The 13,395-nt window shown below is 55.8% G+C and overlaps 1 protein-coding gene across 1 annotated transcript in view; it reads right to left on the reverse strand.

Moving 5' to 3' along the window:
• CAPN2 (calpain 2) overlaps positions 1–12,867 on the reverse strand; it is a 51,826-nt gene extending 38,959 nt beyond the window's left edge. The window contains exons 1-2 of the mRNA XM_036277463.1: positions 12,603–12,867; positions 8,064–8,133 (exon numbers count right to left, since the gene is read on the reverse strand). Coding sequence (XP_036133356.1) covers positions 8,064–8,133; positions 12,603–12,839 — 307 coding nt within the window. The 5' untranslated portion in view covers positions 12,840–12,867. The remainder of the gene's footprint in view (positions 1–8,063; positions 8,134–12,602) is intronic.
• Between the last annotated feature and the right edge of the window lie 528 nt (positions 12,868–13,395).

Consider the following 13,395-nt stretch of genomic DNA (forward strand, 5'->3'; position numbering starts at 1 on the left):
TTTTTTAAATCGTCACCTGAGGATATTTTTCTATTTCTCTTCAGATAGAGTGGGAGGGAGAGAGAGTGGGAGAGAGAGAGAAACATTGAAGTAAAAGAGACATATCGGCTGGTTGCCTCCTGCAGGACCACAGCCAGGGCCCGGGATGAACCGCAACCGAGGTACGTGCCTTTCGCAGGAATCAAACTCGAGACTCACTGGTCCACGGGCGACACTAACCGCTGAGCCAAACCGGCCAGGCAAGACCTCTTTTCTTTTTCAATTTAATTTTTTACTGTTGACACTGAGGCCTCTGACGCCATGCTTGGGGGGGATGCTGGCCGACCTAACGGACGGGGCCAGGCAGGAGTGTCGTTGTGCCCCCACAGCACGCGGACACCCGAGAAGGGAGACCCCGCCCCGAACACCAACAGGGCCCAGGTCGGAAGCCCTGCTCTGTCCCAAATCTCATTGCTTTAGGGCCTCGTTCTATTCCTTCGCTGCCACGGGGCAGATCCACGTTAACCGGACAGGACCTCGGTGCCGCTTCAGGCTGAACGTGAGCCCTTCCAAGACGCCACTATTCCAGGCTCTGCAGCCCTGACGGCTGCCCCAGGACTACTGTGGAGGCCACCTGGGCCACTGTGTCTCGCTTCGGAAGGGAGGGGACGGCAGTCCTGAGGAGCGGGTGAGGCCACCCCAGGAGCTGGTGGGGAGGAGTTTCTCTGGAGGAAGCGCACACCCAGCCGGGACAGGCGTGTGTGGTGGCTGAGTCAGAGGGGCTGTCCCTTCCGTGACTGGTTCGCGCCTGGCAGCAGCCCAGGAAAGGATACCCCAAACCGGAATCCCCCCAGCACAAGCACAGCATTTATACCAGCGGCTGTGGGGGGAGGCGAGGTGCCCCACTCAAATCTCACCCCGGGGAGGCCTGCAGCCTCCTTTCATGATTGAACACAGGACTAGACCCAAACCACGTGTCGCCTGCCTTCCTGGCCCCTGCTGCCCTGCGGGAGGTGGGAGGGAGGGAAGGGTACTGAGGCCTAAGGGTCACCCTCACACCCTCTGAACTTGGGTGGCAACTTCTGGACTCTCAGAAGGGTGTCGCACCAGGCGCTGAGCCCTCTCCTGTCCTCAGTTGGGCCCTGGACCAGGAGGAAGCCACCTGGTGCAGGTGTCATCTCTGTGCCCCTGTCCCCTGCAGCCAAGGCCCCCAGAGTCACTGCCTGAGAGCAGAGCTTGCATCTGCCTGGACTCCAGCAAACGCGGCCACTTCCTGCCAGGCAGTAAGTCACGTCCGTCCTCCCCTAATCTGGGTGCCCGCAGACCTCCACAGGAGGGGGGCCTCGCCCTGGCCGCCTGCCCCAGGGAAGGCCTCCGGCCCTGGACTCTCCTCCCTCGCCTCCTGCAGGGACCAGCCGCATCACTGTCCTGACTCCCTGGGAAAAGGGCTCACTGTGGCTGGGGCTGCAAAATGCGGGCGATGATGGGGAGGATGGGCCCAGCATGATGAAGGCTGGGGTGCACTGAGCAAGTTCCCTGGGCCTTGGAGCTCACAAACATGAGCTGCAGCCCAGTGTGGGGGACCCAGGGAGGGGCTGCCAGCAGGGAAGGGGTGGATTTTCAAGTCACAGGATGTCAGAAGTCTGATCCAACCTTCTCATCTGAGCGACAGGGGACTGAGGCCATCGAGGATGTCACCTGGCTCCTGACTCAGGGGACACCCAAATAAGCCAAAATCACACTCTGACCCATGGGCCATGGGGGGCAGGCAAAACCTCTAAGTGTCTTGACACGAGCCTCCCCCCCCCCCACCGGGGGCACCCAGTGGCCTCAGAGGGAAGTTTGTGGGACAGTAGGGGAGTTTTTGGGAGGACTCCCCTTGCTCCTGCTCTCAGAAGGAGGGTCAGGGACAGCCCCAGAGACATTGCTCTTTAGGCCTCGGGTGAGGCTGGAACCCTGCCGTGTGGGGGCCAAGCCTGGGGCAGCCGGGGCGAGACAGGGGCCAGGGGGAAGATGAGGGCTAGTGATTCCTCCCTGCTTTTATGAGACGGTCTGAGATGCAGCAGGAAGGGAGCTCAGCAGCAGCCACAGGGGAGAAGCTCTGTGAAAGAACGTTTATAACCAGAAGATAAGCCAGAGGAAGCGATGACTCATAGACACCGGGCATCTGCTGCAGGTTGGGAGGGGCCGTCGCTGGGGCTGGGGGAGGGCGCTGGCCGGTGGTGAGGACACTGCTTTTAAGAGAAAAAAGTGTACTGACTTTCCTCATCACAGCACCAACACTTATCTTCTAGTCTTTTTTGTTTTTTTTTTAAAAAACAACTACGTGCAAGATTTTTCTAAAAAAGAGCCCTGCCAACTCCACAAGAAAGACATCCTGCAAAACCCCTGACCAGCACGCTTCAAAAATGTCAAGGTCGCCAAAGACGAGGAGAGTCCAGAAACACTCACGGCCAAGGGGAGCCGAAGGGGGCCTGACGGGCACACGTCATAGGGCATCTGGGTCGGGATCTTGGAACAGAACAAGGACACTAGGTAAAAACTAAGGAAACCTAAATAATCTTGGCACTTGCGCCCTCGGATTATGCACTTTAGTTAATAACAATGACTCAATGTCAGTTCATCAATATAAGTAATAAATGCACCACGCTGATGTAAGATGTTAATACAGGACAGTGTGGGGTGGCTGGAATGATCTATTCTGTCATCCCACTTTCTCTGTAAACCTAAAACTGCTCTCAGGCCGGGTAGCTCAGTTGGCTACAGAGTCATTCTGATACACCAAGGTTATGGGTTCGATCCCCAGTCAGGGCACATACAAGAATCACCCAATAAATGCGTAAATAAATAGAACAACTAATCGATGTTTCTCTCTCTCAAATCAATAAAATTAAAAAAGAAATAACACTGTTCTAACAATAGTCTATTAAAATTTTAACAAGATACCTATTATAAAAGGATTTTTTTTTTTTTTTTATCCTCACCCGAGGACATTTTTCCATTTTTTGTACAGATAGAGTGGGAGGGAGAGAGAGGAAGAGAGAGAGAGAGAAACATCGACGTGAAAGGGACACATCGAGTGGCTGCCACCCGCACGACCAACCAGGGCTGGGGGCAAACTGCAACTGAGGTACATGCCCTTAGCGGGAACCGAACCCGGGTCTCTCTGTACCGCAGGCCGATGCTCCAACTGCTGAGCCAAACCGGCCAGGGCTATAAAAGGATTTTTAAAAACCATAATTAATTTAAAAATCACGTACAACATTTAGAGACTCAGTGTTTAGGCGGAAGAGTGCATCACGCCCTCCCTCCATCTCCCCCACAGTTCCGAGTGTGACCACCTGGTACCCACTCACAGGCACCGGGTTGGCCTCCCGCTCCCTGGCTCTTCCATTCGGACGCTCAGCTTTAGAGGCAGGGACCTGCTTTCCACCCAGCTCGGCTCCTTTCCCATCCTCGCCTGTCCTTTCTCTTGTCTGTGATTTACCGAAGGGACCTGTCACACACCTGAGCTCGGGTATTCTCATGGCCTTGGGAATCTGTTGAGGACTCTACGGTTGGCCAAATGTGTTCACCTATATTAATCTCACTTTTCACCCCAGGCCTGGAAGGGGGTATTATCATTATTCCCGTTTTACAGAAGAGGAAACGGAGGCCCAGGGAGGGTGGGTAACCTGCCCAAAGTCACTCAGGCGCGTAAGCAAGCGGTGGAGGGAGCTGGAAACTTCCTTAGGTCATGCTTTCTGTGGGCTGTTCCCATTGGCCTTGTCCCTCCTCACCCTCTGCAGAGCTGGTCTATGGGGAGGGGCACCCTGGAGTCCAACACTTCCCAAGAGGTGTTCTGGGGGCCCATGTGATTCTTGGGGATAGAGTCAGGGTGACCCACTTCTGAGGGGCCTCAAAGACATTTGCCAGGTTACAGTGAAATGGGGCCGTGCTGTTTCAGCAGCTTTGACGGGCTTGGCATCCACCAGCCCTGACCCAGGAAGCCAGGGGCCTTGGAGGGCACCAGGTGGGGGCAGCTGTGGGGGCCGTGGAGGCTTGGGGACTGCAGAGAGCTCGGCAGGGGCCCAGTGAAAACTGAGGGTAAGTAAGAGGAGCCCAGCTTTGGAATTTTCTAGGCCCCTGGCGGCCTTCAAAGTGGCAATCACCTGTAAGAACAGGTTGTCGCCAGCCATGACAGAGATTACAGAGCCACAGTTGGCAGCAGGGCCCGCCTGGGTTTCCGGCCCTTCCTCCACATGGCAGTTTCTTCGCCCACTCCAGGTCTGCAGTGCAGGCGGCTCGTTGTCAGAGCCGTTCTGCAAGGTGCTCTGGATTATTCGGTGAGTCTTCGAGCCTTCTGGGAGAGGGGGTGGGGGGAGCGCTAACCACTGCCTGGCAGTGCTGTGACGGTCAGCAGGGCGTTGGGAATGTGTACGTCCAAGGACAGCACTGCCCAGTCTCACTGGTGAACTGAGTCCCAGGGGGGAAAAGGCAGGTAAGCAAAGGAATTTTCCTTAGAGAATTTCACCTGCACATTCCCTCATCACTGCATCTCGGCAACGCGGGGAGGCTGGGCTTACGAAAAGGGCTCAGGGAGATTTCAAATCAGATCAGGGTCCTTACTTTGGGCAATTGTTAGCTGTGTGGCCTTACACGTGCCCACCCACCCCACCCTGCCTCAGTCTGCTTATCTTCACAGTGGGGGTGAAAACAGTTGGGATGAGCCTGGCCGGTGTGGCTCAGTGGATTGAGTGTCGTCCCATGGACTGAGGGGTCCCAGTGCGATTCCGGTTCGATTCCCGGTCTGATTCCGGGTCAGGACACGTGCCCGAGTTGCAGGCTCGATTCCCAGTGGGGGGCATGCAGGAGGCAGCCCATCAATGTTTCTCTCTCACATCAGAAAAAGAGAAAACGGTTGGAATGATGACATGAGCTAACGCACTGGAAAAGGCTGAGTGCACACTGGTCTAAGGTGACAGGTGTGTCATTGTTCCATACGTGAGCTGAACCTGACCTTGAGGTGCTCTGCCCCTCCAGCACAAGGTGTCACTCAGCATCGGGCTCAAGGAATGACTTTAGAACAGCTCGATGCCACACTGTAGGGGATCTCTGAGGTCACCGTGCCACCAATATTTAGAAGAGACCGAGAATTCAAGTGATGACTTGCCCACAGTCTCCCAACTAAGAGCAGAGCCTCAGCTCATATCTCTGGTTGCGCGGACAGGGGTCACCGCAAGGCCCCTGAGCCTGCTGGGACTTGGTGATAGTCACCACCCTGTGCCCAGATGTTAGAACAGGGTGAGTTCAGTCACATTTCACAGATTGTAATCTAATCAGGTCCCTCTAAAAGAAAAGGCCAGGCCCTGGCCAGGAGGCTCAGCTGGTTGGAGCATTGTCCTGTGCACCAAAAGATCTCGGGTTCGATTCCCACTCAGGGCACAGGCCTAGGTTGCAGGTTCAATCCCCAGTCAGGGTGTGTATGGGAGGCAACTGATCGATGTTTCTCTCTCTCTCTCTCACAAACCAATTTAAAAAAATCCTTGGGTGAGGATTAAACAAATAAAGAAACAAAACAAAACAAAACAAAACAAAACAAAACAAAACAAAACAAAAAGAAAAGGCCCAGAAAACAAATGGCCCAGAGGGTGTAGAAAGACCTCAGGAATGACAGGTCAGTTACTGAGAAGCTTTAAGAAGACTTACGTTTCATCAGGTGTCTCTTTGACTAGGGCCTACCGTGGGGAGCTCCACCCAGGAGTGGAAGCTTGTCTCCTCCCCAGGTGGCCTGGCAGGGTTCAAACAGGACTCAAAGCCTGTATTTGTTACTTGCAGCTTGGCCTTCAGAGGCCATTAAACTTTACTTATTAAAAAAATTTTTTTTCTTTATTGATTTGAGAGAGAGAGAGAAACATCAATGAGAGAGAACATCGATTGGCTGCCCCCTGCATGCACCCGCCCCCCCACACTGTGGATCAGGCCCATAACCTGGGCATGTGCCCTGGCCGGGAATGGAACCGGCGACCTCTTGGTGCAGGGGTCGATGCTCAACCACTGAGCCACATCACAGGCGAGGCCATTCAACTTTGAAGTGGATGTTTAGTGCAGGCGTGGACTTTAGCCCAGGTGTGAAGCCCCCAGGGTTGGTCAAGGTCAACATCAGCTCCCAGCCCTGTTAACCTCTAACTCCGCTGGATAAGTGAACTTTCCAGGAGCACCCACCTTGGGCACCAAGGACCCCGGGCTTCTGCCTCCTGGGGGTGGCGAAGGCGGGAAGTGGAGGTGTGTTCTCAGGTGAGTATGCGTGCTGGCATCTCAGGAATCTGCGCAGAGGCTGAGCCTTGCCCTGGGTCAGATCTCCCGGAGACGCATTTCCCATGGGCCCCGGTGCCCACCCTGATGACTCACACAGCTGCCCTGACTTTTAGGCAGAGAAACTTTTCTAGGCCCTTCTATGGAATCTAGCTCAGGGGTTAAACACACAGGCCGGAGTCAGATTGCGCATTTGTACCCTCGGCGCCCACTTCGGCGGTGTAAGGACCTCAGATGAGTTACTCCCAGGACCTCTGTGTCCTCACCTGTCAAAGGGAGTACAGTTGACCCTTGAATCACTCAGGCATTAGGGACACTGACCCCTGTGTAGTTGAAAAGCTGCATATAACTGTGATTGCCCCCAAAGGTGACTGCTGAGAGCCCACTGTTGACCAGAAGCCTCACCGGTAACAGTCTATTAACACATATTTTGTAAGTTGTGTGGGTCACATACTGGATTCTTACAATAAAGTTAGCTAGAGAAAAGAACACATTTAAAAAGGAAGAGAAAATACATAAATAGTACTATATCTATTTATTGGAAAAATCCATGTATAAGCGGACCCACGCAGTTCGAACCTGTGTTACTCAAGGGTCAACTGTAATCACATTACCAGAGATTCTGCTGTCAGAGCTTAGGGTCTGGCACATAGTATATACTCAGTAAACATTAGCTGTTGTTATTCTGAGTATCGAAACCTGCAGGCTCATTTCAAGGTGATCAGCTTTGGGACGGATGGACTAGTTGGGTGGTGAGTGAAAGCTGATGGCAGGAAGCATGTTTCCCGTTCATCACGAGCCGTATTATTATGAGTCCAGGATATTGAGGGTGGAGTCTATGAGAATCTTTTTTTTTTTTTATCCTCACCCGAGGACATTTTTCCATTTTTTGTTCAGATAGAGCGGAAGGGAGAGAGAGGAAGAGAGAGAGAGAGAAACATCGACGTGAAGGGACACATCGAGTGGCTGCCACCCGCACAACCAACCAGGGCCAGGGACAAACTGCAACCGAGGGACGTGCCCTCAGCGGGAACCGAACCCGGGTCTCTCTGTACCGCAGGCCGACGCTCCAACCGCTGAGCCAAACTGGCCAGGGCTCTATGAGAATCTTAAATGATGGTCCCAGGGTCCCATTTGAGACCCCAGGCCCCCCCCCTCAGCAGGCTCTGTGTCCAGCGAGGAATCAGGGCTCGGCTTCCCAGAACGGTTTCAGACTCTCACAAGTCAGCGACCCCAGTGAACCACTTAGATGAACGTGGCAGCTGCCTCTGCTACAGTGAGCGCTGGCCCCCGGGCCTCGGTGCCATGGTGACTTGACTCGTAAATACTGAGAACACCCCCTAAGTTCACTTCCTCTCAACAGTGAGCCCTCATCAGGGTTTCCTCTTCCTGCACACTGAGTCACCATCCCCTGTTCCTGCACCCCAGAGAAACTGAGGTCTCAGTGCCATCACTGGCCTGGGGTGTCCTCCCACCTGGCCCTCAGCCCAGAGCCCGAGTGCTTCATGGGCTACTGTAAGACTGGCCCCAGGAGGTGCCGAGGCCGAGGGGCAGCCCCTCCGTTCCCCAGTGGGGGCATCTTTGAACCTCAACAGCTCGCCCAGTGCACATTTGTGCAAGTGTGTCCCTCAGCACGAGGCCCTCAGGGGACAAGAAATTCGCAGAAGCTTCTGGAAAAGGAAATCGCCAAGCTGCTTGGGAAGGGAGAGAAACCCCAGATCACCCCTCACCCCTGCCAGTCACAGCCTTGTAGACAACACCCCAGGCTGGCTCTGGCTGCCATCACTTACCCAGGGCTCCTTGGCAGATGTCTGTGCGGGTGGCTCCTCCAACAATAAATTGGGGATCGTCGCAGATCTCCTGGGGACGAGACCCACAAAGCGCCGTCAACCCACCAGGCATGTGCTTTCGCAGTGAGGGTGCCTCGGTTCCCAGTGGGCGCATCACACCCCTTCTCCCCACTCACCTCCCCGCTAGGGTATAGTTAGACCCCCGTGGGGCCCTTTTCTGACCCCTGCTTCATGGGTCCCGATGGGTGGGGGAGACTCTCCTGGCTGAGGAGTCATTGCCCAACCCGCCCAGAGCCTGCACCATCGCGCTCTCTCCCAGCCGCGTTGGCCTGGAGTCCAGCCTCCTGCAGGGTGGGGAGCCCGTCCACACGCTGGGGCTGCTTGTCCTGCCACGCTGGCCCTTCTCCTCTGTCCCTGCACGTCAGCTGTTTCGCTGGCATGGATTCCTCCCTTTCCCATCCTCTTCTCCCCTCCCGACATCTGCCCATATTTCAAGACTCACTGCCACCTCCTCCGTGAAGCCCTCCTTCATAGTCCAGCCCTCACTCCTCCCTTCGATTCCGAGTCCCAGAGTAGTCGTACTCCGCATTTCAGTTCTAACTGTGCTCTGTCTGGCGGTGCTGACGGGCAGCCCTGTCTTCCTAACACTCACACCCGTCTGGAGGGCTGGGAACGAATCTAGCTTTCTGGGTTCGTCTGTGGGGCCAGGGTACTCGAGCACCCATGTCCTGTGAACCTGCTGCACATCGACACTGTGCCCGGTGCTGTCTCTCCCGAGGCCCTCTCAGAACGCAGGACGGGCATGGTCCCCGTGTGACAGGTGAGGACGCAGGCTAAGGTGATAAAGCGACGTGTCTCGAGCGTTGCTGCTCACAGGTTACGGACAGCGCTGGGGTAGCTGTGAGCTTCCCGGTGCAAGTCGTTACTCTTCCTGATCCTGCGCTGCCCCAACTGAATAGCAGCAAACCTCTAAGGGCGTTAAAACCTCAGGATCGCCCACAAGCAGCCTGGGAGAAGCCACCCCTGCACCGTTCAGGCCCCTTCATGGGACCAGCCCTCTGGGTGCTTCCTGATTCGGCAGAGCCCCACCCAAAGCCACAGAGGAAGTGAAGGCATCAATCTGGGCTGCTCTGGGCCTGAGCAACCAGGTCGGAGCTCACCCCACGCCCTCGCCCCTCTACCGAGCAGAAGCGTTTCCTGGGTGAGACCTGGAGCTGCAATGCGCAGCTGAGCACATTCCTCTGCTGTCTCTTCCCTGTCAGGGCGCTCTGTGGGCAGATGACAGGGACAAGAGAAAGTGGGGCCAGCTTTCCCCGAGGCCTGCCAGCCAAGCACTTACGCAGCTGATGGAGTGGACAGGGCTTGGTGCTGGGAGCCCCAGAATCATGTTGATAATACTGAGCGTGCCAAGCGCTTAGCCCAGAAGGATTTTTCCATTATGTTTCAGAAACTTGCCTACATCTTCGGCAGCCTCTCCATAAAGGCCAAGTTCAGACTGGCGCTCAGAGAAGCTTTGGAAAACTCAACCGTGCGCATAGCATGGAGGGCGTGGAATTAAATGTGGATGCAACAGTCCGAGGCAAGGGGCTGAGGGCTTGGACTGTGGACTCACACAGCCTGCGTTTGAGACTTGGCCTGGCCACTCCTTATATGGCCTCTATGATCCTGCAAGGTACTTCTCTTGAAGCCTCAGTTTCCTCATCTGTAAAATGGGGACGGTGATGACAGGTGTACCTACCACATAGGGTTGTTATGAGGGTTAAATGAGATAACTATGTAAATGTGCCTTGGTAAACACTCCATAAGTTACCTATTATTATTATTATTATTATTATTAGTGAAGAAGCTGATCATAATCCCTGAATTTATGCTGGTTTGAGGCTGAATTCAGCCAGCTGAGTACAACAAGCAAGTCCCAACCCTCTCTGAGGCTTGGTTATCTCAGGAACAGACGGGGACTAACACCACCTGTCCCCACTCGGCCCTGACTGGTGGCATCCTTGCATCAGGCCAGCTTTCTCCTCACCCTGCCCCTGCATCGGTGACTCGAGCCATTTCCCTCCAGCCCCCTCTCGCTCCCCAGGACCCTCTGTCTCCAGCGTCAGGACACCCCTCTCTGACATGGTGCAACCCCCCACCCCCACTTTTACTTCCTCGGGGGCCCTGTTTCATTATCTCCTCCCTGCCTTTGTCTTTGGTCCCTTCCTCTCCAGTGACTCAACATAACCCGGCCCAGCTGCTCATCTGAAGGAACGGCCTCCAAACCCAGGTCCCGCTCTCCTTCCCACAGTTCCTCTCTCTCTTCCCACAGGCGCCCTTCTGACACGCGGGGACCACTTCCTTCATTTCCGGTGCCCTCCTCCGGAGCCTATAATAATCTGGCTTCTACCTGGATGAAATTCTATCCCACCGCAATGCTCTGTGAAGTCACCAATGACTTGCTAACGTCCCAGCCGGTGGACACGGTTTTGTTTCCCTGGCCCGACCCCAACCACGGCAGTGTCTGAGAAGGCAGGCCCGGGGCAGACCGGGCTTTGGGGCCCGTGCGCTCCAAACACCCACAGGCTGCGCACAGTCTCTGCCCCGGACAACCGTTCGAGCAAATATTTCATCTTTCCATGTCCTTCACCTGCTGAATGGGAACATAGTGGCCACACTGTCCCTTGGTTGTTCAGTGCACAGCCTCTCCCACACGGTTCCAGATCTGCTTCCCTTCTAGAAGCCCTACAGGCATTTCCATTACTGGGTGACCTGACTCCCTTCACTGGCCCCTCGTAAAACCACCTGCACTGCGAGAAGGCACAGCATATCGTTTATATACAGTGAGAGTTGCTAATAGTTTAGAGGCAGAAACGGTATGTGCTGTGTTCGGCATAGAGTAGGTGTTCAATAAATGCTTATTGAATGAGTGGAAGAATAAATAGACGAGTGTGCAGACTCACTTTGTAAACCGTAAAGTACTGCACAAATGTAAGGTGAATACAGTCTTGTTTATCACTTTTATAACTGTAACTTCCTTTGAGGCTTGTTACAGTCCTGCGTTCATTCAGTCGTTCTACACATCGTCACTATCTTTTTGTTCACAGGAGTTTAAGACAGTGCCTGGCATATAATATCAATAAATATCTCGGAATGAATGAATGCATAGTGTGGAAAGCACTGACGCTGTAGGCACTGAGGATATACTGATGAGTATAACACATGGTGCCTGCGGTTCAGAGAGAGTACAAACAAGTATATGTAATTATATTTGTAGATTGTAAAAATGTTAGGAAGGAAATCAGCAGGGTTTGTGATAAAGCATAAAACGTTGGGGAGGGGGCTGCTAAGACGGGTCAGGAAACATGACTTCGGGGCGGGGACATCTGACTACATCCCAAAGAATCAGAGTGAGTCAGACTCCAGAAAACCCGGAGAGAGCGTCCCTGGCAGGTGAGAAGGCAGCAGAGAGGGGTGCCTTTGAGAAGCTGGGTCTGAGAGTCAGTGAGAGAGGAAACTATGTAGCCATCACCTCTTCTTAGGTGAAGACATGGAGGCAAAGAGGTTGAATGTCTCAGGCTGGGTCACCAGGCAGGTTAGCAAGAAATGAACTCAGGTGCTCATGTCCTGGGCTACGGCACATCCTAAGCACCTGCTGCCCCTGGCCTCTGTTTGGGGTGACAGAGAAGGTGACCTGGGGGGCTCCGAGGAGTGGAAGCAGGAAAGGAATGCTTATTCTCATAACAGGAATCCAGAGGTTGGATTGGCCAGGAAGCTGTGTTAGGATTCGGTCCCACAGGAGGCGGAGCCAGCAGGGATGCCCTGGAAGCTGGTGGACAGACAACCAGAGAAGGGAGCAAGCTGTGCCTAGGCCTGCCAGGGCAGAGGACAGACACTGGGGATCGAGACCAGGGAGCCTGGAGGGACTCCTGAGGTTTCCAGGGAGATTCTGGGCCGGTGGAATGATCAGGAACTTGTTCCTGACCGCATGTCCCTGTCTTTGTTTATTACCAGCTCCCATTTGTTAAAATAAACAAGAAACTCTGGCTAAACCTAACCAGGACGGCATGAGACAATCCTTAGTCACAAAAGGGCCAGGCTGTGGACTTTCCCCTCCCTAAAGTCATCAGCACCCGAGTTAGAGATTGACTTTTCCTGGTCAGATGTTGTCTCCCAAGCTCCTTTCCTCCAGACCCTTCTCCCCGCCTCCCACCATCTCCCCACTGGGGTCCCATAAAAGTTGTCCCTAGGCCCCCTTCGGTCACCTCCGTTTTAGTGAAGGCCGTCAAGGGCTCCCCTGGCGGGCCTGCTAATGGGATTTGAGGGCAGTGTCCACCAAAGCGTGCGTGGAAGTGGGGACAGGTGCCCTCTGTGGACGCAGGCCACCCGGTAACGGGCTGGGCAGCACCGGGGATGCGCGCGATCTGGGCTGCGGGCTGCGGGCCAGGCGGTGCGGGCTCGCTCGCTGCGCCCCCGCCCGGCCCTCTCCGGCCCCGCAGCCTGGGCACCCGCGCCGCCGGCCCGCACCCGCCCCGCCCCGCTGCCCGCCGCGCTTCCTACCGTGGGCCGCTTCCACTCGATGCCCTGCGTCTTGCTGGAGTAGGGTCCCAGCTCCTTGAAGCCCAGGGAGGACGGCATGGCGGGGAAGGAGGGGTCCTGGAAGAGCACCCCGGCCTCCAGGCACTGGTCCCGCAGCGCCCCGTAGTCCTGGTTGAGGTACTTGACGGCCCGCTCGTGCGAGCCCAGCCCCGCGGCCGCCTCCCGGTCCTTGGCCAGCTTGGCCGCGATGCCTGCCATGGCGCGGCTGCCGGGGAGCGAGGCGGCGGTCTCGGCCGGGGCGCCCGCAGGAGCTCGGCAACGGGACTGCGGCTCCGCTGCGGGCGGTGATTCACCAGCCGGGAAGCGCCCTCCGCCCGGCGGGGTGTGGCCTGGCCGCTCCCGGCCTGCTCGGCGTCCGGCCGGGACGCCGCCTGCAGAGCGCCCGGCTGGTGCTGCCACCTGCGGACGGTCCCGGGATGGCCCGGCCGCCGGCGCCGACGCTGGGGCTCGGGCGGAAAGAGTTGGGACGCACGCCCAAGCCCGAGGCCGCTTTCCCGCCCCTGGGGAGGAAGCCCGGACAAATCCCGAGGCCGGGGCAGCTGTGGCTCCGGGAAACACCCCGTGAGTCAGCAGGCCAGGGAGCCCAGTCAGGGAGACGACATCAGCTGCCCTCAGTTGGGCCCCAACTCTGTGCTACTGTCCTAACTGCTATGCATCGGTGATCTCATTAGTCCTCCCAACCAGTGGGGAAGAGAGTTGTCCTCCTGCTAGTGCCCCCATTTTACAGATGCGATGACCGAGCATCAGAGAGGTT

The sequence above is a fragment of the Molossus molossus genome, unplaced genomic scaffold (genome assembly GCF_014108415.1).
Source record: "Molossus molossus isolate mMolMol1 unplaced genomic scaffold, mMolMol1.p scaffold_m16_p_23, whole genome shotgun sequence".
NCBI lineage: Eukaryota > Metazoa > Chordata > Mammalia > Chiroptera > Molossidae > Molossus > Molossus molossus.